General features: G+C 40.5%; 1 protein-coding gene and 1 long non-coding RNA gene across 6 annotated transcripts in view; one reads left to right on the forward strand and one right to left on the reverse strand.

Moving 5' to 3' along the window:
• Nucleotides 1-769: 769 nt before the first annotated feature.
• Nucleotides 770-4,077, reverse strand: LOC134966538 (uncharacterized). 2 transcript variants are annotated; one of them, XR_010188660.1, is made up of 5 exons: nucleotides 3,991-4,077; nucleotides 3,386-3,603; nucleotides 3,197-3,235; nucleotides 2,935-3,081; nucleotides 770-1,414 (listed from the first exon to the last, which is right to left on the reverse strand). It is a non-coding gene; the product is annotated as an uncharacterized LOC134966538 (long non-coding RNA). The 2 variants fall into 2 exon arrangements; XR_010188661.1 differs by having other exon boundaries at nucleotides 771-1,414; nucleotides 3,444-3,603.
• Nucleotides 4,078-4,301: 224 nt separating this feature from the next.
• PRDM16 (PR/SET domain 16) overlaps nucleotides 4,302-26,827 on the forward strand; it is a 795,203-nt gene continuing 772,677 nt past the window's right edge. For all 4 annotated transcript variants that reach the window (XM_063943342.1, XM_063943343.1, XM_063943344.1 and 1 more), the window contains exon 1: nucleotides 4,302-4,382. In XM_063943342.1, coding sequence (XP_063799412.1) covers nucleotides 4,346-4,382 — 37 coding nt within the window. In that variant the 5' untranslated portion in view covers nucleotides 4,302-4,345. The remainder of the gene's footprint in view (nucleotides 4,383-26,827) is intronic.

Below are 26,827 nucleotides of genomic sequence, written 5' to 3' on the forward strand. Positions count from 1 at the left end.
AGCACGAGTGGAATTTTACTGTGTCCACTGAGATTAGATCAGACCCACGATCACAGGGACCTGAGCTACAGAAAATAAAAGTTCCTATAGTTTCCCCCCTTAATTAATTGTTTGCCTGATGCCCTCTGGGGCTTTGTGTCCAGCCAGCACTGGATGATTTCTCACAGCCTTCGGCTCCTTGTTTTATACCTTTACCGGGATTATGGGCCGCATTCTCATTTCCCACAGACACTCAAGGTCCTGAACTCAATTAATAGCTAATAATTGTCCAAGCAACTTAACTGAACCATTAGCATTGGGTGCAGCAGGACAGAACATAAACCGAATATTCTAGGAAACAGTGAGGCGTTTTTATATATATATTTATATGTGTATATATATATATATATATATATATATATATATATGCGCCAGTGTGTGCATGTATGTGTGTGTATATATATATATATATATATATACACACATACACACACGCACTAACAGTGCTATCTAGTAGTTAACTATTAATCGTGGCAGGTGACGACAATATGCAGCACACACCCCCCTCCCCCCCATTACAACAACCTGGTCGGCTGCAAATAGCACGAACTCCCTTTTCTTTTGCAATGTGGTTGATAACGTGAAAAGTGCTTTGTTCACGAAACGAATTGTTTCATTCATTGTAAAAAATAAATAAATAAATAACGTAATGTAAAATAACGCAAATAAAATCATAATCACCTTCGATTTTGTATTTTATTTATAAAAGGCGTGTATGAAAAAGCTGCTAATAAGAAGAAGAATAATATGTATTTTATTGTCCAGCTGCAGAATAAATTCTGAATTAGCTAATTAACTTCCAACTGATCAATGAATAGCAGTTTAGCGATATTTGTAATTATTTCTTGATTTAATACATAGAAAGAAAAGGTATTGCTTTTAAAATAATTTAAAAATATATTACATTTGTATCTAATAAACTAGTATTTAATGACTGCATAGAGCATATAAAAATGATATGATATATTTGTGCTAATGGCATCACGTGTTGCAGATTAGGGACAGTGTTTCAGCACTGGGTGTGCCTGGATCCACCTGGACATGCAATTATAAGCAGTTACCCCGATTTCTTTGCCCTTTTCATCTCTCTATTAGCATTATATAGTACATGGAGTACAGACATGATGGGTTGGTCGGTGTAATACAGCCATTCTACGTATTGTTTCTCCTCCGCACATTCAGCCGATAACATCGATGTGGTAGCAGGTCTGCTGTTACTGTACATTGCTGTAGGTAGCAAGAGTCTCCGTTTCCCAAAGCCTGGGGCACTAGCGCAGGAGGGAATGGGAGCCGGATCAGTCTGCCGGAGCCAGGGGGATCCACGGGCCTAATCCAGAAGCAGTAAAACACCCTCTATATGCCGGGCAGAGGACTCCTAGGAGAAACAGATCACACCTACATCAAGTTATTTAATTCATCATCAAACAGGATGTTCAGTGTGTGTGTGTGTGTGTGTGTGTGTGTGTGTGTGTGTGTGTGTGTGTGTGTGTGTGTGTGTGTGTGTGTGTGTGTGTGTGTGTGTGTGTGTGTGTGTGTGTGTGTGTGTGTGTGTGTGTGTGTGTGTGTGTGTGTGTGTGTGTGTGTGTGTGTGTGTGTGTGTGTGTGTGTGATCATACACACTTAAATTATATATTTACACACACACACACACATTATTTGCATTTATTGCAAAATCATGTTTTCTACAATAAATTCTCTTATGAGACAATGACCCCACTGACCTTAGTTGTGCTTTGTAGCCCTGAGATCTAGACCATGTTTATGTTACATACTATCTGTTATCCATGTTATATTGTGCCTTTGGCGTTGTAAGGTGTATTTTTCACGTTGGTGACTGTGATGTCGGCCCCAGTTATGGCCTTCAGGGCCAGTGTGCCCAGAGGATACTTGCAGTCACTGTAACACAGAGCCGATGACTACACTATGCTCTGCTGGCCCGGCAGACAGGAGGTTAAATGATGGATGCCATGTCTGCAACTGGCGTGGAATGTTTGCAGGTAGAATCCAGGAGCACGCAGATTTGCTCCTTCCCTTCCCCATGGTCGGTGTTACAGGTGCAGGTCTCCTGTATACTGCGGCCATTCCTCCATAGCGTTCTAAGGGGCACAGCACCAACCTGATCGCAGCGTTAATTACCACTGGGTGTTTCTGGTTCACATGTATCCCTGGCATTAATCTCTACCACCGCTACCAGCTGTCATCTCTCTGTACAGTGCCCAGTACTCATCCCCACAGTGTCAACATGTGCCCACTTCCAATTACACACTTGCCAAGCTCATTTGACAAGTTAAGTAGGCAACTATTTTATTTCTTTTTTATTTGTTAGCTCACACTCCATCGTTGTATTTAGTCTCTTATGGCTCTAATACATCTAATTACAATAGGTCCTATCAGTTACCTAATGCAATTCATTTAGGAAAATTGGAAATCATCTGCAGGAAATGGCAATGAATTAATTGATTTATTACATACTGATCTATGTATTGTAAATCTATATATTCTCTAATATTATTTATCACGCTTAGAGTCGGAGCCCTAGTTAACAATATAAGCTTGGAAGGCCCATGATATATTTACATATATCGTGTTGGTGCATACGGCGCTGTTCAATGGTCTATGATCCAGTTGGTATTGTTGTGTGTGCTAGGTTTTTATTATTGTTTTGTTTGTTTGTTTGTTTGTTTGTTTTTTTTTACTATTTTTCTCATTCCCCTGCGTAGGAAGCGGTCATACATATGCTACACATAAGTGTGTGTGTGTGTGTGTGTATATATATATATATATATATATATATATATATATATATATATATATATATATATATACACACACACACACACACACACACACACACACTATACCCTTTCTCTATAATATTAAAAATTCTCAGTCTACCTTTTGACCTTCTGTCCAACCAAATGACAAAAATGTTTGCTCGCTTGTTCTCATCCTGACGTACATTAATTAATAATTTATTTTGCCAGTCATGGTTGGAATCTTAATTTGGGCTCCTTATAAATTCCACTTTCTTTCTTCTTTTTCCTGCAATGATACAAATGATAATGGGGTAAAGCAGATATTTTAGCATTTATGAGTGAGAGGGTTAAATATAGCAGCCCTTTTACATTACATATAGCATAAGCATTCTATGACTTACCTAAACTTGTACATTATGCTGGGAGAGCACCTATCAGCCCTAGGACAGAGAGACAAAGATTGCAGCACCGGATCAATACAATGCAATTGGGGAAATAAGCATGACATCATAATCACCTTCAATTGTGTATTTTATTTATAAAAGGACTGCATGAAAAATAATAATAATAATAAAAATAATATATCTGACCTGTACTTAGTACGTCTGGGTTAATCATCTGTCTTATATCCTATTGTGGCATCCTCACCTTATTTAGACACCTACTTGCCCACGGCGAAGAGAAAGAAAAGTCCATTACAGTGGCACACAGAGCCAGCCAGCGGTGCATTTCATCCCATTTTGTGGTGCGCAGCCCTTCCTGGACGCCAAGGGGTTAAAAAGCAGCCCCAAACCAACAGCCCTGCTTCCTATAGAGATTAAGTGATGTTTAATTGTGGCAGGTTAATCAGCAGTATCGCTAAGCCAATAAAAGGATTTTTTTATTGAAAGATCATTACTGTAGCCATCATCAGTACAAGGTTATTTGGGATTACTGCGGTGGGAAAGGAGGAAGAAAAAAAAAAAAAAGGAGAAAAAAAAAACAAAAACAAAAAAAAAGACAATATTGGAAACAAAATGTAAAAAAAAAAAAAAAACACACACACACATGCGAAAGTGTTAATAATAACCAATAGCACCGTAACACAAAACTATAAGTTCGATACAAATGTATAGACATTTTCCAAAAAATAAGTTATATATATATATATATATATATATATATATATATATATATATTCTACATTGACTGGTACCTGGGTCCTTAAACGTGTCCAATCCAGGGGCCAATTGCAATGGGTCGCAATCAGAGAGGTCTGATTTTCCTTAAAGAGGCAGTACAGACACAGGCAGGGAGATGGAGCCTCGGAGAGAGGGGGAGAGCAGGGGGAAGATAAGTGATCTGAAGAAGAGGATAGGACAAAAAAAAAAAAAAAAACCCTGATGATGATGAATACATTGGAAACTTTCTTAGTCCTGGAGAGGGTGTCAGATTGAATGCTGTGTGCGCATGTGCAAAGGTGTCCAAATTGACAATGCTTGTGAGATGAAGATAGTGTGTAGCTTGCTTCTGGGCTCAAGGAGGAGAAGAGGAATCTACAAGCCGACAAGATGAGATCCAAGGCGAGGGCGAGGAAACTGGCCAAAAGTAGGTCTTTTTTCTTTGCTTCTCCTGCGCGTAAAGTTACCCCTAGGATCCAGCAGGATCTGGCCAGCTGGCTGGTGAACCCTATTTTGGATAAGCTGGTGCAGGGAAGCAGCACCTTTTCCCCCCTCTTCCTTTCTGGTTAGAGAAGCTCAGGAGATGATTGCTGGGTTGTCCACCCCTTAGTGTAAGCTTAGCAAGGCGCACTGAGTCTGTGCCACTTACACTCCCTCCTCTCACACTGAGACCCTGGCTGTTCTTCTGGACAAAACCTGGGACCCTCAGAATGGCAAATACATGTTAAAAACGAAACTTAACTAAAAGTTGACGAAAGGGATAGCAACTTTTTTTTTTTTTTTTTCCTCTATTGAATCGTTCCAAGTCTGGTGAAATGATATTCCTGGCTTTTGGAATAGTGGGCGCTAGAGGACTGCCCATGATATGAGGTGGAGAGGGATCCTACAGACTGAATGTAGAGAGAGGGAGGCGGTGAGCTGCACACAGCAAGCACACGGCAAAGCCATGACACACAAACCAGGGACTTCACTCCGAGCCTTGGATTCTCTTCTCCATTTTAACCTGTTTTTCTTCTCCTGCAATCATTTTGCTGCAAAATAGAAGATTTAGGCTGTGCGCATTTGTCAGATTGGGGGAAAGGAGGAGGAGGAGGGAGAGGAGGGGGATGTGCAGGGTTGTGTGACTTGCAGTACTTGTTACTTTGTTGCATTGAGCTTTTAACTTTTTTTTTTCTATTTCATTTTTTTTGGGGGGGGGGGGGGGGGTATATTTTCTCGTGATAGGTTTGTGTTTGTAAAGAGATTAGAACTGGATTGTATCCTAGTGTTTGCTAATCGATCATCCAGGATTGTTGGTGGAGTTTGGGGACTGGCAGCAAAATCCAGTCCTGTCAAACGTCTTTTACTTTCTGTTTCAGTGTGGCTTTGTGTGACACAGAAGCCTGCATGCACTGGGATAAGTAATGCTGGTGGCTGTGGCTGGTAGACTCTGTTCCTGCAGAAAGTTCTAAACTCCTTTCTCTGCTGTCTCATCAGAGCCTGTTCCTTGTATGTTGCTGTGTAGGAAGTGCACAGGTCTGCTGAGTACTGATTGTGATTAACCAGCTGCAGGCTACCAAGTAGTATAAACTGAGTGCTGCCTTTAACCGAATTATACACAGTACAGAGTATTCGTCTGGCCTCCTGTGTATCTAGGTATACCAAGGTGCATAGAATAATACAGACAGATCATTGAGAAACGCAGCTATATTTGGAATTTTGATACATGAGAGGTATTGATCTCTCCCTTTATAGCAATGCTGTATTATATTAGTAAGGAGAGTTTGCAGTAATACATTAACCTGGGCACATCGTGCAGCATAAGGTGTTCTATGAGTCACAGCTGTCTTGTAACAACAGAATTTAAAGGGTCAATTGCTGAGGCGTTTCTGTGTACAAGGCCCAGTATAGCAATTCCCTGTACAGCTGACGGATAGGTATACAGTTGTTCTAACATTATGGAATATTCATGTGTGCAACTTATTTATCAATAAAACAGAGTACTGAGCATAGATCACTGCTCGTTAGTATTTGCTTACAGTGCACATCCTACATAGGTGACAATACTAACTTCTGCAAAGTTTTATGGAGCCGTAGAGATTTCCGACAAAAGGTTTTTAATGCTAGAATTAAATAATACGCAGTAATCCCCTCCACAGCGGCTTGTGTGTGTGTGTGTGTGTATGTATGTGTAAATATATATATATATATATATATATATATATATATATATATATATATATATATAAAATTATGCACTGTGTGTGCAGGTTTTGGACAAAGCTTTTTGAGACGTTAGGGGAGTTTAGTAATTTCGCTGGATAGATACCGAAGCGTGCGGCCTTGCAGACACAGAGGGGTAACCTGGTTTTGGGATGTTGAACGCTGATTAAAATCAGGTGTTTCATACAATGCGAGACACAGCGTTTTATAGGGACTCACAGAAGGGTTTTAGGGCTCACAGTTCAAAACAGTAGCCTAGAGCTAAGGTTTCCTTCCCCCTGAGAATACAGAGGAAAACAGGCTGGATCTAGAAAAGCAGACTGTGTATAGTGATAGGTGCCTGTGCATGTATGAGTGTGGAACATATATCACACATTCTGAGGGCTTTATTTTTTTGCGACATAGATTTTGGTTTTATATATATATATATATATATATATATATATATATATATATATATATATATATATATATATATATATATATGTAGATATTAAATATAATAAATTAATTTGTAATTATTCTAATTTACAATCCATTATTTTACACAGCTGTAATACCCAGCTACCCTTGCTGAATATTTTTGCATAGAAGTGTAATAAGACCACCGTTGCATAACCATGGAACTCTCAGATGGAATGTAGAAAAGCTTCACAATTCAAGAGTCTGTGTATTAAATAATAAAACCACACTTGGACTTTCTGAGCCATCCTATGGCTTATTTATGTTATATATTACGATATCCTAGTTTTATATTATATTTAGCAGGTATGTTGTAGCATAATATTTGCGCTGCACTTCATGCAGTTTAGTTAATACCGATTCCAATGTATCATAATTATTTATTTTTGTTTCTATGTGCAGTAATTGGGTGACCAGATGTGATAGGGTAACACCAGTCCTGTTTATTGTGGCTGGGTTGCCTGAGCCCTTGGCTCTCTCTCCCTCGCTGTAGTCTTTTGGTTTGGAACTCGTACTTTTCCATGGTGCCCCCCTGGTGCAAAGTTCTCAGGTTTTATTCTCGCTCTTGGAGTACTGTCATTAGTTCAGAAGAACCGATTTAATATGGTGCTGTAGCTACAAGTTTATGGCGATCTATTGCACATTGCGCATTTACGCAGTCCTGTATCGGCAGCGATAGCAGACATTTTAATTTAAAAAGAAAATATATTGCAGTACAAAGCTTAGTCTGGACGACAAGTGTAGCAGACAGTAGGTTACAGTATATGTTTTGGAGTGAAAAAAAATAATAGCAATAAAATATATTTTATAATAACTTGCGCCAAAATTAGGTGTTGGAAAAAGTCAAATGTTCCCTTCCCATTTCGTAGCAGCCGATTTCAACATGCCAGTAGTGTTTAATCAGACCATTGGAGTATACAGTATATCCCTTAATGCACAGACAAGTTATGACTGACAGGCGGCTTATGAAGTAGAAAAGCAGGAGTTACATTATTAGATTTTATGTGAAAACAATATTTAGCTTTGAAAGAAAAGGGTCAGTCTTCTGTGTCATGATCTCATAATTGCTCAACATTACAATCCAATCTGTTGTCTCTTAAATTCTACACTTTATGAAGCATGAACTAGATAAATAGAGGGGGAGAGGTATAAATTAAACACTTTATTGTCTATTTAGAAGAGTAAGGAACCTGCTGACTACACAGTACAGTTGGTAAACATCTGTTGCAATATTTTTCACCCAACTATATCATGATAGGGTTGGATATGTCTACTGATTTTACATTCCATGAAATCATTGGCAGTGTATTTAAAAATACATAAATGGATATAGTAGCAACATAAAAAATTTTTTGCAACTGTAACTTTGTAGCAAGGCATATTCTACTTTCAGGGCAGCAGGGATTGCATAGACAGTTTATTGTATGTATGTTTGTATATTTACATGTGTGTGTTAAATGGAGTCATTTTGTATGTCTCCTATACATGCAGACATTATACGTCTATTCACATGCATTTGTCTGTGTTCGTTACACTAATAACAATACTACTGTGTTGTTCACACACTGTGGGTGCATTATTATAGCACTGTTTCAGATCTGGCCCTGGTATGTTTGAAATGCACATAAAGCTAAACAGGTTCTCCAAATGCCCTCTTGATGAAATGTACCAATTTGGGGTCTATTTAGAGCCCTACCTACTACTTTCCCGTGTCCCAAATGTCTGCGACGAATGTTATTAACAGTCTTTATATTCACTCAAGCAATTAGATGACACTAAGTGTGTCTGTTCAGTAATCAACCAGATGTGTAATTAGACTCAAAGGGGGGGGAAATAGTCTGCTCCTATAATTTTACTGCAGTTTGATTTTAAGTTAATTTTGGGTAAAGTAAATTGTGTTTTAGCAAAGTATCTTAAACAATGTGATTAAGCATCCATGTCCTGGGTGGTCATAACATTTAAGTATAGGTGTAGTGGCCTGGTTCACTTTGTGTGTATAAAACCATACTGTTGCAAGTTTTGCATGGGAATAATACAAATAAATAATTTGAGACTTCATTACACGAAATGCAGACCTCTTACTGTGCACTATTTGGATGAACTACATCTCCCTGCATGCCTCGCAAGATAGAAAACTTCAGGTTTTGTTCAATGATAGGCCTGTGCAGTGTACACGTGTAAAATGTATTTTCCTGGTCTCAGTTAGTATAGCTCATCATGATATCTTGGGGTTTGGCCTGTACTGCAATGTGAGACACAATGCTTGAGCACCCGGTGTGGTTCTATGAGGTGTCTGTCCCGAGAGAATATAAAGGGCAGTATTTTGGAAACCCATTAAAGTGCAGTTTCTGGCTGCTGTGGTCCAAATTTAGTGTTTAATCCCTGCTAATTGTAAGTAATATAGACACACATGTCTAAATTTAATGTTTGTGTATTGGAGGGGAATGGGCCCCATCTCTGATGTTTGCGAAAAGTCCACTACTGGTTGCATGTAGGATACAAAATGGTCTATTTACTAAGCCTTGGATGGAGATAAAGTACCAGCCAATCAGCTCCTAACTGTCATGCCACAGACTGGGTTTGAAAAATGACAGTTAGGAGCTGATTGGCTGGTACTTTATCTCCGTCCACTTTATCGCCATCCAAGGCTTAGTAAATAGACCCCTAAGTAAATTAGCTTAGTCTACTGTAAGCTTATTATAAACATGTGCCACCAACGACCAAAGAGGTTGTGGAACTATAACTCCAAGCATGCTCTGCTAGCTTCGGCACACGTCATACGCTGCTCTCTGTAAAATGAATGGAGTGCGAGAGAGTGCAGTAGTGAATATTTCTAGGGCTCCAGGCACTCAATGGGTTAAATGGCGTTGCTCATATTAGCAAGATCTATTCTAATGTGTTTGTTGAATTCACATCAGCTTATGTTGACCGTACAGTATAAGCAGTGTGAAATTCTTTCATACATACTCCTTCCAACACACACACACACACACACACACACACACACACACACACACACACACACACACTTTCTTATACAACTTTTACAGGCCTCCCACAAATTTAAAAAAAAAAAAAAAAAAACTGCAGCTTTTTATTATTAACCTGCCGCAGCCCGGGCCTATGTGGAATATGTAAAATGTCCACATGTGATGTAACAGATTACATTTCACAACAGAGCAGCGGAGTCATTCAAAGCTGTCGCTCAGTGTAATTTTAAACCTGGGATGTAACTACTATGAGGCTGATGGTGGAGAAATTCCACGTTATGCAGTCCACATGCAGCAGGTTTGCTGGATACCAGCACTGGAATACCAAATATCTCTGTACATAAACATCCATAATTTGTTTGGTCAAACACTTTCAGCACAGAGAACGCTGATTTATTACCGAGGAGGAAAAAAAAAAAAAAAAAAAAAAAAGAGAAAGAAACAGAAGAAAACATGGAACTGTCTGTTTTTTGCCCATTTGTGGCTTCAAGTTATTCACTTTCTGTGCAGATCAGCAAACAAGAATAGCCAAATGAATCATTTAAGTGTGTGTGTGTGTGTGTATGTATATATATATATATATATATATATATATATATATATATATATATATATATATATATACAATTGTGTGTGTAATATCTTTAGACACTGTAGTGCTCTAGCAACTTTCCACTTTGCTATTTTATTTTCTCAATCTACCCTTGCTTGTGTATGACACAGGTGGGCTTAGTAAAAGAAAATGTGATTCATCAGAGCAGGACACCTTTCTGTTGCTCTTTGGTTCAGTTCTGATGCTCATGTGACCATTGTAGGTGCTTTTGGTGGTGACAGGGGTTGGCATGGGCACTCTGATTGGTCTGCAGCTATGCAGCAAGCTGGGATGCACTGAGTGTTACGGCACATCTCTATCATAGTCGGCAGTAACTAGTATTGGAGGCAGATTTATACACACATATAAGTCAGAGTGTTCATGAGGGCATTATACACAGGTGCAGCAGTATATACATGTGGGCATTATACACAGGGGCAGCAGTATATACATGTGGCCATTATACACAGGGGCAGCAGTATATACATGTGGGCATTATACACAGGGGCAGCAGTATATACATGTGGCCATTATACACAGGGGCAGCAGTATATACATGTGGGCATTATACACAGGGGCAGCAGTATATACATGTGGCCATTATACACAGGGGCAGCAGTATATACATGTGGGCATTATACACAGGGGCAGCAGTATATACATGTGGGCATTATACACAGGGGCAGCAGTATATACATGTGGCCATTATACACAGGGGCAGCAGTATATACATGTGGCCATTATACACAGGGGCAGCAGTATATACATGTGGGCATTATACACAGGTGCAGCAGTATATACGGGTGGTATTCATGTGACCGCCGGTCAGCTGACCGACAGTCACATGACCGCCTCCACCAGCCCAACGGGTCACTGTCCCGATGGTCGGCATGCCGACCAACAGGGACTATTTCCACTCGTGGGTCTCCACGACACCCATAGAGCGGGAATAGAACCTGTGGCGTGGCGAGCGTAGCGAGCCCGTAAGGGGCTTGCTGCACTCGCCCCTCCCCGCCGGGATCCCGGCGTCGGTAAGCTGACCAGCGGTCAGCTGTACTACACCCGTATATACATGTGGCATTATGCACAGGGGCAGCAGTATATACATGTGGGCATTACGCACAGGGGCAGCAGTGTATACATGTGGGCATTACGCACAGGGCCAGCAGTGTATACATGTGGGCATTACGCACAGGGGCAGCAGTGTATACATGTGGGCATTACGCACAGGGGCAGCAGTGTATACATGTGGGCATTACGCACAGGGGCAGCAGTGTATACATGTGGGCATTACGCACAGGGCCAGCAGTGTATACATGTGGGCATTATGCACAGGGGCAGCAGTGTATACATGTGGGCATTACGCACAGGGGCAGCAGTGTATACATGTGGGCATTACGCACAGGGGCAGCAGTGTATACATGTGGGCATTACGCACAGGGGCAGCAGTGTATACATGTGGGCATTACGCACAGGGGCAGCAGTGTATACATGTGGGCATTACGCACAGGGGCAGCAGTATATACTGCTGGTAATTTGGTGCGTTTTGATCAGAGATGTGCGGACAAGGTAGGCAGGTGAGACACTGCCTCACTCGTCGTACTATAGTATATGCCAGAGGTTTGACTATAATTGAAGTAATACAAAGGAGATATTTATAACATCTTCTTTGTATTTTTCATATTTTTATAGTAAAAACTCTGGACAGCAGAGGATCTTCCGCATCTGCCTCACCTGACTGCTGCATACCGGGATCACCCCACAGGTCCTGCCTTTTGGGAGATGCTCTGATATAGTCATCTATTTGGCCCTTGTTAAAGTCTTTCAGATTCTTACACTTGCCCATTTTTCTTGCTTCCAACACATCAACTTTAAGAACTGACTAATCACTAGCTGCATAATATATCCCACCCCTTGCCAGGGGCCATTGTACAACGTAATCCATGTTATTCACTTTACCTATCGTGGTTTTAACGGTATGGCTAATCGCTATGTATGTATATAGATAGACATAATATACCCATGTACGTGTTGTAGCGTATTGCATATTAAGATAGTTTATATTGCTTGGCAGAGCTTTGTTTATATAAACATGCCCAATAAGCATTATATTACAGAAGTGATTTATATGATATTTAGGGAGAGTGGCGAGCGCACTGTATTGAATTGCTGCTCTTTCTCTCTTTTTCACTTTGAGTCACAAGAAAGATGTAATCATTATAGCCAAATCAGCCAATCCAACCAGTGCTAGTGCCAATATTTACTTAAAGGAACACTGAACTTACAATAAAGAAGTTAATTATTTGGCCATACACACAGATGCAAAAATTGCTGTTGTTAGTTATTCAGGTGTCACAGTGGTCACATCGAAGAGTTCCACCTGCTGTTTTGTGTGTGTGTATGTATGTAATTAATAAATATATATCATGAATAGGGTATATTCAATTGAGGTCAGATCCATTCCGACATGCATTTGTCGGAATGGATCCGACAAGGGCTATTCAATGCCCATCTCAATTCGACTTTAAAAAAGTCGAATTGAGATGAGGGACCGGAGAGGGGGGAGAGCCGCAGGCAGATGGGGGACAGAAGCGCTGCAGGAGGATGTGGCACAGCCGCCAGACCTCACGGCAGCGTCCACCCGGCTCCACCAAGCGGGACCTCACTTGCTGGAGCCAGGTGGACTCTGCCATGAGCGGCGGCTATGACATCCTCCTGCAGCGCTGTGCTGTAGCGCTGCTGGCCCGTTTGCCCGCGGCTCTCCCCCGTCTGACCGCGGCTCTCCCCCTCTCCTTATCTCAGGTCCCTCATATCAGTTCGACTTTCTTTTAAGTCGAACTGAGATGGTCGGAAACGGGGCCAAAACCTGTCGAATTTGGCCCCGTGTCCCTCAGAAGTACACGAATCAGCAGCTATACCGTCAATTCACGTACTATTCACCAAGTCGAATTCCCCAACTTGTCGAATAAAAATGCTCGGAACTGAATAGGTCGGAACCCCTTTCCGACCTGAAAAAGTCGAAAACTGACGTCTTTTCGACAAGACGGCAGTTTCGACCTTAATTGAATATACCCCATAGGGGGAAATTCAATTATAGGTGAAATCATTTGCCCACCTAAATCAGTGCGGGCGCGGCAGCTGTTGTACTTTATGGCAGCCTGATCTTGCTCAATTGTTCACTACCCCATTGGATAATGAGCATTTTTAAGTGAACTTGGGTTTCAGCCGGGCAGGCAAAGGATACGGTGCCGTTGCCAGTGTTTAAACACCGCAGCAATGGCAATTTGTCCCCTTCACATGCAATTGAATTTCCCTATAATACATTGATTGATCAAAATAATAAAAATCTTACTGCTTTTAGCTTCCTTAACTCTATGACAGATAACAGAGGACAATAGCTTGCTTTGGGGTTGATATCAGTTACATACTATGTGAATCACTGTCATGGTATTAGAACCGTGAAACATTTAACCATTTCAATTTCGATCAGCAGCTTTACATTAAGTGGCTTTCACAGCTGTCCTATCTGCACCCCAGGCTTGGAATGCCACATGCAAATATAATCCTGGGACCATTGCTGCAAGCTCTAACAAACAGGTCTATAGAGCTAACACTCCTTCAGCTCCAGACCTCCTTGGCAAAATGATTTTGCATGGAGGAGGGAATGCAGACAGTGAGTGAATCACTCAGAGGTATATTTAATATGTACCTGTGTTAGGCACCATTATGTAAGGCTGCATTTCACAGTAATACATACTGTATGAAGAGAATTCTCATAGCTTGGAGAGAGATAAAGTACCAACCAATCAGGAACAACATCTCCACTTTATCACGCTCCAAGATTTGATACATTTCCCCCTGTTGGTTTTCACTCCCTCACTGACAGCCTTAGGGGGTATCCAATTACAGGTGAAGATAATTTTTCCCAACGTTTCACCCGTATTTTTTTTTTTTTTTTTTTAACAGGCTATTTAATTTGGTCACCTGAAAAAAATACATGGTCTCTGGAAAACACAAAGGTTCAGTGAAACCGCATGAAAACGGGGCTGTTTCTGGGCATTTGGAAGCTGCGTCTTGCGCTGGCTTATCAGGGCTAATTGGATCACCCCCAGCGAGACAATTAGCTGTGGTAATTAACTGCGGTTCAACTAATTAACTGTGGCTAATTGGATACCCCCCTAATGCTATTGGCGTGGAGATCAGGCATTGTGCGCACAAGATGGTGATACTGTACCTAGCTGCATAATAAATAGAATGGATACCATAGAGTGCAAACTGTCAGGATGTAGTTAGTAACCATTGAAAAAAGAGGAGTCATAAGAGAAACCAGGGATTTCTCCACAGTATCTGCCACCATAAAAAATACGAAGAACTGATGATAACCACTTTCTCCAGCAAGAAAGCCAGAGAAAGGGTTTATCACTGTTTCATAAATAGATCCCTCAGACCTTGCTCTAGGACTCAGGTGTGTAGAGCTATGCCACTGTGAAAATAATGAAGTTATATAAATGAGGAATTAGTAGTTGATCTGATGGACTCCATAATACAAGTATACTGTGTCTTCAAGTTGGAGCTTATATTGCAGACCATTGGTGATGGCCACATAGATCATATATATAGATTTTCTGTCTACTTCAGTTCACACCTAATAAGCTCAATCCATAGTGTCCCAAACTCCTGTATATGGTATGTGAAATATCAAATTGCCAGAACTTGTCTATAAAATCGAGCTAGATACACAAGGTCCACTATGGCCCCTCTTTGTTTGTGGTGGGCAAAATAACCAATGTTCAGTCTTGCTACATGGGTACACAAGCACCTGGAAAACTCCAGCTTGTGGCCTGTTAGTGCGGAGAAACTGGGAAAGCGTAATCTACGCCTCTAAGAAGTACTCCTACTTGAATAAATTTGAAATACTTCACAAGGAGCTTCATCGCATGACTAAACAAATTAGAGGAAGAAATCTTAACTTCTAGTGTCTCTAAGGATGTCAAAAGAATCTTTCAATTAATCAAATGCAGCATGTTTTCTGATGAAGTTGATAAGTGGTTTCTGAAATGCGTTAAGATATAATTATGTTATTGAATTTTCGGGAGAGATATAAGTTATCTAAAAAAGATTTAGGGGTAGATGTACTAAGTGGACGGAGATGAAGTACCAGCCAATCAGCTCCTAACTGCCAAGTTACAGACTCTTTAAAAAAAAAAAAAAAAGACTGTTGCTTGGTAGATTATCTCTCTCAACTTTAGCTTTCTTCAAGGCCTAGTAGTAACTAAGGGGTCTATGTATTAACTCTGGAGATTAAGTACCAGCCAACCAACTCCTAACTGTCATTTTTTAAACCCAGCCTGTAACATGGCAGTTAGGAGCTGATTGGCTGGTACTTTATCTCAATCCACGTTATCTCCATTCAAGGCTTAGTAAATAGACCCCCTTAATACCCCGCGGTAAATTGACCAACAGCTATAGTAGTTAACTGTGGTTGGCTCCTTCCGTTAACTAATGACGTTGAGCTGATTACTACTGGGAATTATAGTCCCATACTGCAATATCTGTCTATTTGTCATTATTATAAAGAAAATTTATTTGCAGCATCATTTCTGATTGATTACATTTGTACCACTTTTTGAGTATTTTTTTCTTTTTGTAAGTGCCAGTAACTGTATAGTACCTTTTGAAACATATTTGTCTTTCAACTCTTTTTTTCTTTTTCTTTTTTTTTTTAATTAACCCTTCTTTTTGGTAGTTTATGAAATTTATTTTTTGTTCTTTTTTGCTTAACACCGTTGTTGTTTTTTTTCTTTTAAATGTACCATAAAGTTTAATGCATTTGAACCCTAAATCACTGAATTTGTACATTCTTAAAACCTTATGTATTATGTAAATATCTCAACACTTGAGAATAGCCTCATCCTGTTCTTCCAACTTTTCTCTTTTTTTTCTTCTTTTTTTTATGCCTCTTGGCGTCAACTTGATGAAGTTTCCCAGAAACATCTCTTTTAGTCCAAGTTATTCACACCAATTTAGTCGTCACTGACTAGATAAATTTGTTGATTCATATGTAGCCTGAAAAGGATATAAGTGGACAAAGAAAAGTGTGTATATGTACAAGTATGTGTCTTTGTGTATGTATATAGTAGGTCCATCTTGTCTGTGAAAATTGGTTTACTTATATCTTTGAATCCACCCAGTTCTGTGTGCAATTAACTCCTCTTGCTGTCAGCTATTTATTTTAATAAAAATTAAAACATAAACTAACCATGGGTTCCAGTTCATTATTCCCCCAGAGACTGCTATGAATGGTATGTTTAATTTCATTAACTACAATGCAGCCTACTGGAAAAATGTTCAAAATCAGTTTAACCCAGTTCGCACAATGTTATTTGAAGCAAATCATTTTGATATTAAGTGTCACAAGGCTAATTCTAAATTCTAAAGAGAGCGCCTACAGCACTCTTCTTGTAGCCTCCAATTATCATTAATGGGATTTGTACAAGGTGCGAGGAGGGACACTCTCTCTATACCCAGGAATAAAGCCACCAAAGCTGAAACGCTTAGGACCCTCTACATTCTTATTAAAAATAAATAAATAAATTACTCAATGGGCCTTAAGAACATTTCATAAAATGGTCAAACACCACCCAAGTAATGAATCTAAGGTGAACTGCCCTGCAGACATTTCAAGAAAAAAAAAGAAAAAAAAACCTTTAGCACCAGTAAAATATTAACAGCACCCATTTATATTCTAGCAGAGTCTAAGCCCCAGGGCAGGAATAAAAGTCATCCAGATCATACTGGCCATGTGTTTTCTGGTGGGTCTTCTAGTATGGAGCATTATTTAAATGTGTTTTGTTTTTTGTTTTATTTATGTTTTGTTTTTAAAGCTAAGGTCGTATAGACACATTTGGTTTGAAAGTCAAAGTATTACATTTTGGTTTGTTTGTTATTATTTTGAGCTTGAAGCTGATCTAGCTACCACTTTGGACACTGTTTTAGAAGTTGCTCTTTAAATGTTATTGTTGGGTTATAGACATGGTAATCATATATGTTTACGTACAAATGCAAGTTGAGAGCATGTGGTCAATCATGAACAGAATATGTTTCACAAGAAAACTCACATATTATATATGCAAGTTGTTTAAATGTCCCCACTTCCTCCTACAAACCCCAATTCCTCCAGGGCTCAGCGCCTGGACCTTATATTCAAGTTCTGCTGACCATCTCCAAGTGCCACAGACGGCAAGTACAGAACATGTAGGAGATGGCTTTATTCATGGCACCTGGAGGTAGATTTACTTAAGCTTCTAAAACAGTTGGAGTTGCACATAGCAACAAATAATTTCTATATTCCATTCTAGAAAATTAGAGACATAATTTGCTTTGAGCAACTCCCCCATTTGCCTGTTTCAGAAGCTCTAGTAAATCTACCCCCTGGAGTATGGGCTATCCAGAAGCTTTACTGGATGTGAAGGGATGTTCCTTATTTACCCTAGTAAAATTTTAATGCAATATTTTTTTTCCGCTTCAAATCTGATGCTCCTGTTTCTTTCTGTCCAGAGCCAGACCAGTTGTTGTCCATGGACCATTTAATTGAGCATTTAGGGTCTATCAGAAGCTTTCATTCTTCAGAATTTAAATTTGTCTCCTTTGATGAAGTTAAGCAGTAAAATGGTAGCTTTGGCGTGGCCCTGAGTGCAGGGTACAGATCTGTAAACAATAAAAGAGAGAGGGGTATTTGGATGAAGTATGTTGATAATTTTCTCACTGAAATGGGATTAAAAAGTGTTCAATCATCAAAAATCAAAAGCATGTCTCTAAGCTTTTAGGTCTTGGTGGCTTTGGTCCCATCAGCTCTCCAGTGCACACTACTTCTGGGAGTAGTTGCACCACACCAATCCTTGATCTCTTTGCCGCTCCGTCTTAAGCTTCCATCTCACACCAAATGCGTTTCTTCAATATATTACTTCATAGGGCTAGGCCTCTTTAAAAGTGTCACTAAGCCTGTAGGTCTTGGTGGCTTTAGTCCCATCAGCTCTCCAGTGCACATTACTTCTGGGAGTCTGTGTACCACTCTAAGCCTTGATCATTTTGCTGCTGCTTCTTTAGCTTTCTTCTTACACCCAATCCGTTTTCTCAATATATTACTTCATGGGAGAAGGCCTCATTAAAAAAATTTCACTGAGCCTGTAAGTCTTGGTGGTTCTGTATCATCTCTTCAGCGCGCACTACTTTTGGGATTCGTCACACCACACCAAACCTTGATCTCTTTGCTTCTGCGTTTCAAGCCTCCTCCCCACTCCCAATGTGTTTCACCAATGGATGACTTCATGGAGGCTGGCCTCATCACATCCATAGTCAATCCCTCTATGCATGTAGTATAAAGTTACAAGTGACACTAATAAAAAAATTCTTGTAGTTTCTTGTAGTAATACTGGAGGTGTGACTATAGGACATTCCAAGTACATCTATTCCTATAGAATAAAAGGCTAACGTTGGTCCTCTACTCTATGTGGGTATTCAAGTGTTTTGCACACCGGTGGCGCCCCTGATGAAGCAATTAAAGTGTTGCTCCATTCAGGCATGCAAAGCCGCCAACACTGATAATACTGTCATGGTGTTCCGTCATGTTTACGGGCTGGGAACTAGTACATATATGTGTTTCTGCTAACACCCAAGACCATTGTTTAACACATCCCAAAATTTGTGGTGTTGCCAAATTCCTACATAATAATTTGAAATTTGTCTAAATGTTGATTCTTTTCAGGCCATAGTGTTAAACACATTTGGATGTGTGACTGTAGCTCCAAATCATCCCCATTTCTGGCAGTGTACTAAGTGCTTTCTATAATTACTGAATTCTGGTTTGGTGGTAGATAACAGCATTCGGTTGTGTAAATGTATTCATTTTATTTTTCTGCATTCCAAAACTTGCTGCCCCAGGTGCCCTCACTACAGTAACCTCCTGAGGGAAGTGAATGGCACCAACTGAGAAGTGTTGGTAGTACTCTGCTTCAAACCACACATTCAACACCTCTCACATACCTGCTGTTTTCATCTAAAAAATATTTCCAGGATCAGATCCTTTCTGACCCAGGATGCTACTAAGACTCTTATCCACTCACTGGTCATCTCCAGACTGGACTACTGTAATCTCCTCCTAACTGGCCTCCCTGTCAATTACCTCTCTCCACTCCAATCTATCCTCAATGCTGCTACCTGGCTCATTTTCCTCACCAAACGCACTACGTCCACCTCTCCTCTCCTACAAGACCTTCACTGGCTTCCCTTCCCTTTCAGAATCCATTTCAAGCTTCTCACACTCGCTTACAAAGCCCTCACCCACTCCTCTCCCATCTACATCTCTGACCTTATCTCCCTTTACACTCCCACCCATCCTCTTCGCTCTGTTAATGCACGCCGACTCTCCTGCCTACTGATTACTTCCTCCCACTCCTACCTCCAAGATTTTTCATGTGCTGCTCCAATTCTCTGGAATTCCCTACCTCTCCCCCTCAGACTCTCCACCTCTCTACAAAACTTCAAACGGGCTCTCAAGACCCACTTCTTCACCAAACCCAGCCAAATCTCATCCTAACCCTCTGTTCCATGCTCTCTATGTACCCCGTCTGTGTCACCTTTGTCTGTCTACCCCTCCCCTTTAGAATGTAAGCTCTCACGAGCAGGGCCCTCTTCCCTCGTGTGCTTATCCTTTCTCTTACTTTAATAATCTTCAACTGCATCAACTCCAGCAGTCTTCTGCCACCTGATACTTATTCCAGTGTCATCTGCTGATGTAACTATGTTTATTTATTCTGTTCTTGTCCTATATTGTCTTCAACTGTAAGTTGCTGTTTTCCTGTTTTGATTATTTGTTTATGTACTCTGTAATTGGGCGCTGCGGAACCCTTGTGGCGCCATATAAATAAAGGATAATTATAATAATAAAATAGTATTGACACCATTGCAGTCATTTAAGCTGTTCTTTTGTGTATCATAAAAGCACTAAATAACTGTAAGCAGGGGCCACAAGCTTTAGCATCAGGTCATTATAATGGTAACAATTAATTAATACAGTAGAAAGTGTTAATATTATGAATCTTCAGTATTTAAAAACTTTACTTAAGTGACCCATCTAGGAACTGGATGTAAATGATTCCTCCTATTATTACACAGGAAAACCCCCATTGTTAATCCTTTTGGTGACATGTAAACATATATATGCAGAAAATGCAGAAATCCAGCAGCATTCATCCCATTCATGTGCCTCAATGCTCTCATTTAAAAATAAGAAGCTCTTTAAATATTATATAATTATCCTCGAAGTGTCAAGTTCCCAGATAATGGTGCATCTGTGTGTGAAAATATTAAATTGCAATAACATGTGGAGAGAGTGCTTTTCTAAATGGAGTATTCAGGCCTCGGTTTTGCCTCTAGACAAACCTACTGAGTGATGGGGTACAAATGGTGTCAGGAGGGGTCTCGGGGGGGTGTGTGGTGGGGAGGGGGGGCTATGTGGTTTGATGTGGTCTGTTCACCTTTTGTTCAGACAAAGTGTCCACTAAATTACTCCCTGTTTCTGTCCATCACACGTGTGTTCCTTCTGCAGGCTACTATGGTGTCAGTGGGAACAACTAGTTCTTACATAGTTATCTCCATCTGTAGATTTCCTGTAAGAGTTTCCCTTTAAGAGCTGACCGATGACCTTGGACCGAGCACCCCTCAAGGTTAGACTCCTGGAAAGCCTACAATACAGTAAGTCTATAACTATAGCAGCAGGATTGCAGTAGCTGCAGGATGTTCTAGGTTTTGCCAATTATTTTATATGTCCTCGAGAAGCTGCAAACAGTTTTCTTCAAAATATATATATATATATATATATATATATATATATATATATATATATATATATATATATATATATATATATATATATAATGGGGTGTGGTATTGAAAGTCGACAATGTCTAGGTCGACCACTATTGGTCGACAGTAACTAGGTCGACAGGGTCTTTAGGTCGACGTGTTCTAGGTCGACAGGTCAAAAGGTCAACATGAGTTTTTAATGTTATTTTGGTGTCGTTTTCTTCGTAGAGTGACCGGGAACCCCAATTAGTGCACCGCGTCCCCTCGCATGGCTCGCTTCGCTCGCCATGCTTCGGGCATGGTGCCTTCGCTTCGCTCGGCACAGATTACCGTTCCAATCGTAGTCCACGTGGATCGTTAAGTATGAAAAGGTTCAAAAAAAGAAAAAAATTGTGAAAAACTCATGTCGACCTTTTGACCTGTCGACCTAGAACATGTCGACCTAGACACCATGTCGACCTAGTTACTGTCGACCAATGGTGGTCGACCTAGACATTGTCGACCTAGTTACTGTCGACTTTCAGTCCGGATCCCATAATAATGTGTATGTGTGTGTACACATACACACACACACACACACACACACACACACACACACACACACACACACACAAACATTATATATTTTATTTTTTATTTTTTTTTAAATGTAATTATTTGACTTGATTTTAGCTCTGGCTGTAGGAGTAGAGGTGCTACTTACTGTGGAGGACATCGTACATTGGTGGTCATTCCGAGTTGATCGCTTGCCATGGATTTTCGCAGCACAGCGATCATGGCAGAACGGGGCTAATCTGCGCTTGTGTGTGCACCGCAATGCACAGGCGCGTCGTACGAGTACACAGCGGTTCGTTACCCAGCGATGGTTTCTACGACGATTCCATTCGCACGGGCATTCACAAGGAGATTGACATGAAGAAGGCGTTTCTGGGTGTCAACTGATAGTTTTCCGGGAGTGGTTGGAGAAACGCAGGCATGTCCAGGCGTTTGCAGAGCGGGTGTCTGACGGCAATTCCGGACACTAACAGGCTGAAGTGATCGCATCAGCTGAGTACATCCAGACCTACTCAGAAACTGCACAAACTGTTTTTGCAGAGCTCAGCTGTAAATCCGTTCTCACACTTGCAAAGCGAAAATACACTCCGCCGTGGGTGGCGACTATGAGATTGCACGGCTGCTAAAAGTAGCTAGCGAGCGATCAACTTGGAATGAGGGCCATTGTCCTCCTATAAATGTCATCACGGCATTGGTAAATGCAACAAAACACCTTCCACCATACTTAATTACAATATCAGGATACAAAAGACTATGGGGTAAAATCTTGCCCATGCAACCGGCAGACTATTGCATTTGCCCTTATGTCATTGATCTTGCGCCAAGTCCTACCTATTTACAAACCAGTCACACCCCTTACCCAGAGCTGTTGGCAGGTATCCGATAATCGAAGAGAGCACAAATACCTAGTCAACTGAGTAACTTTGCCTCACTGTCAGATGCTTATAAGCCCAATAATGTTCTTCATTCCTTTTATTGGTACTTGCCTATTTGCCACCACCAACTCGGATAGAATGGTCCATGTGTTCTATATTTCTATGCAGCTTCCCTTATATGCTATCATGTGGTAGATTTCATAACTTAGTGCAAGTTTGCTCTATAATTTAATGTAACTGAGAATAGCAGGAAAGTCACAGGAAATGGGTCAAAATATATTCTTCTATAGCACCATATTGGGCAACCTCAATTGGCAACAAAACTATTATCTGATAACCACTTTTCCTTGCAATCCTGGCAGATTTTATCTCCTTCCAAGATCATTGCACAGTACTACAATGTGTGTTTCCCCAGCTGTGAAATAAAGTAGGCTGGGAACTCCCGTCTGGTCAATGGGAACTCCTCCCTAAAAACTACCTATAGCTTGACCAAATGAATTAGTGCAGTAGTTTCCAAACTTTCTTGTATCATGATGCCCTAGGGTATCAGCATTTTTTTCACTGCACCACTAGGCCATCAGTTTCTTATTGAGAAATTCAACAACATTTTTTACATTAAGTAAATTGAGCTTATACATTATCCTTAGGTTCAGTTATGTGGTGGTGGACACGGCTGTGCTTCTGTTTGTCCACCTACTTTCTTATTGGCAGCCACCAGCACTGGTTTTTCCCATCACATTGACCATAAATATTTTGATTTGGTCCTGGACCACCAACCTGTGGCACATCTGCCAGTGCGTCACTGCACCCATTTTGGGACCACTGGCAAGCTGTATGTGTTAGACGTGGTGGCTCCAGCTGTTATGAACTATATATGCTCTGCCAGTCTCCTTGCACATAGATTGTCCAGGCCAGCTCTGAATCCTTTGCCCCATACATGAAACCAAAGATGAGCTAATCATTTTCAGTTTTGTACAACCAACTCTTGCTTCCAGCGTCTGAGCTCATTCATAGGCTAAGCTTGTATTTGTTGTAAGTTTTAGATATTGCCCAATAATAATGTTGTGAAGTCACACTATCCCATTTGGAACAAGTAACAGAAAATGATCTATTAGAACAGGTAGTGACAAAAGTCCTTCCAAATAGTCTATATGAAGTGGCACCAATTCTGTAATCTAGGATTATCTGCGTCCTTGGTTCTCAAAATACCTGAACAATGTTCATAAACGAACTGCTGCCGGTTTGCTCATCCCTACATGAATGAGGTCAATGTGTTTCGCTTCTCAAATTCGAAGCCTCCAAATCAGTCAAAACCCATTAGATTACAGGATTGACCAGGTTTATCAGTGGTAGATGCCATTGAAGATTCAATTATAAACAAAAAGGTCATGTGTGAGCTAGCTGTATGTAGAAAATACTGTAGGTCTGATTATTGCTGCTGGTGATAAACCTTTGACTCTTTCCCCCATGTGCAACTGAAATGTTTGTCCTGCAACTGTGAATTGACCAAGGAATAATGACCACATGTCTCATCTGGTTTTACTAAGGGGTAGCATCTTTAAATGGACACTAGCCCACTTCCCACTCTCAGATTTAGGTCAGACAGTCCTGATTTGAGGGCTATCTCCCGACTCTCGGATCAGAATAGCTTTATCCTACTAAGGGAATGAAAGTTGGTATTTATGTCTCGTTCACTGCTGCTCACCAATGAATGAGTGGGGGCAAGGGGCCATGTTCCCACTGTGCCATGCCCCCTATCCTCCGAATTCCAGGCGCTGCAAAGCCTTGCTGTAAGCACTAATCTAAGTGTTATAACAGTGGTTGGTTTACATGCAAAAGGGAAGAGTGGTCCTCTAGGTTTAAATTTGTTGCCCCCCCTTCCAACACACCTTCCTTCTCAACAAATGTCTACCTTTACCTGGGAAAGATAATGGTGTGTGTGGTATTTTTACTTATCAGAGTTGGAGGCAGGGCTGGCTTTGCAGTTAGGCAGCTGCCTAAGGTGCCAGGATCTGTGGGGGCAGCCCCGTGTCTGCTTATCACAAAATTAAAGATAAGTCTAAGGGTGTCGAGAAACCTTACCCTGGACTTGGTTGGAGGCATTCACAAAGAAAGGCTTGCCTTGAAATGCAGAAAGAACAATGGGGGTGCTCCTAATGGGCTGTTTAAACTGTTGTTTGCAGCTGTCACTGTAAAATAATTTGCAGAACTTTCAATGCATCATATTTTCCAATATATAAATATATCTTTTCAGAGCTTCATTAAATAAACAATATGGGAAAGCTTCAAAATTTGAGGTTAGTCTGACTTGTAAACCAGCCATTTTAGAGTAACCAAACTCTAATTGAAAATAGTGGTTTAGTGTAGCTACTTCGTGTTTTATGTCCATACCACCTGGGTTGTCTCTGCTTGCAGCCTTGATAAGGGAATTTTCTTGTCTCTCTCTCTCTCTCTCTCTCTCTCTCTCTCTCTCTCTCTCTCTCTCTCTCTCTCTCTCTCTCTCTCTCTCTCTCTCCGATTACCAGTAGTTTTAAATTGCTTCCCAGTTTTTGCAGACCAAGCCAGTTCAAAGAGAAATGGGAAGGAGACTGATGGTTGTAGCAAGTTTTAGAGGTCTATTATTATTGAGCCAAGTTGTGTTTAGCATCCCCTGGGACTGCCTTTGCAAGCCCACCAAGCACAATGTTTCATTGTGATTAAGGTCAAATGCAAAAGAAACCTATATTTAATTTTCTCTGGAACGAAAAAAAAAAAAAAAAGAATCAATAATACAAAATGAAATATTTCATTTGTACATGTAACTTTTTTTTTTTTTTCCCGATCTACATTTTGCTGGGAACTCAAATACGCTGGGTCTGTTTTATTTCTGTTTCGGATGTAAAAACTCACTTTGATATTTTTGAAAACATATAATGAGTCATTAAACAGTGATTTAAATTTAAAAGAGAAAAGTATCAACATTAACGTCCTGGGAAGGGGGTCCCAGAATATCTTGGCTAGACTGTGTCCTTAATTATTGCCGTAGAAAATAATAATAATTAAAAAAAAAGTTGAGTTTACGCTTGGAATATACTTAAGTAATGCAACCAGAGAGAATGCATAGATTTAGTTCACGCCTGAGATCTGGCAAGTTTTACACTCAATTCGTAAAGAAAACAGAAACCTAATTACAGGATTTATAGGAACCCAATGTAATCATGTTAGGTGACTGGTAACACGCACCTGATCTCTCGGTGTAACAAAGTAGGTCAATATTCATTATTTTACAAGTTACACTTTACAGGAGCAGAAATAGATCAGGGTTTTTTTTTGTTGGCAGAGTATTACAGTGCTTGGTATAGTGATGTTAGTCCACACACTAGTGAGTTAAACAACAATGCAGGTTTATTTTGGAATACACACAAGTGACTTGAATTGTACTGTTATACTGCGTAATTGTCCCTTTATAGTATACAGGGTAACACAGTGCTTGTAGCAGTACTTATCAGTATAGGATGTGGCTGCGGTATGTCAGCAGGGGTTGTCTCCGGTGGCAAGGGATGGAGGAGCGCACGGCCATGCAGTCTGACTCCCACTGGGAAGGGAATACACTGTCCGGTCCTTCAATATCACTGGCAGCGCAGTACGTGCAGGATGTGTTTGTTTCTCTCTCTCTCCGTACACTGAGCTCCGCTCCCGTTCTCCGCTCGCACACACTCTCACTGTCACTAAGATGGAGGAACGGACATGCGCTAAGCTCTGCCTCCCAGAGATACTGGCACTAGGGGATGAACACTAGGGGATGCGCATATGTGATCCTCTGGTACAGGAGACAGGCACAGAGAGCACCATTTACCTTTTTTTTCTAATTTTATTTAAATTCAAAACATATCTTGGGTATAGGAAGTCAGACAACCAGCAATCTTCTTCTTATTACTACTACCTCTCCTATGGTGGGTAGAACAAGAATTTTTAGGATTTTTTTTTTCTTCTCCTTTGTGTACTATTAATATGCATGTTTTTAGTTTATGTATTTTAGCTATCTGGAGAACATTGGGGGAGATGTACTAAAGCCTTGGAGAGTGATAACGGTTAGAAAGATAAAGTACCAGCCAATCAGCTCCTAACTGCCATGTTACAGGCTGTGAATGAAAAGTGAGAGGAGCTGGTTGGTTGGTACTTTATCTCTCTTCAAGGCTTAGTACATCTACCCCGTTGCCATGTACCATTTAAATATATTGTTCACTGCAGCATCTTTTAACTTTACAATAAATCCTTGCCACCAGCCCCTCTCGGAAAAAAAAAGAAGCATCACCATCCAGCCCCTCTTCCCCACTGCCTCAATAGATATTCT

This window comes from Pseudophryne corroboree, chromosome 10 (genome assembly GCF_028390025.1).
Source record: "Pseudophryne corroboree isolate aPseCor3 chromosome 10, aPseCor3.hap2, whole genome shotgun sequence".
NCBI classification, from domain to species: Eukaryota; Metazoa; Chordata; class Amphibia; order Anura; family Myobatrachidae; genus Pseudophryne; species Pseudophryne corroboree.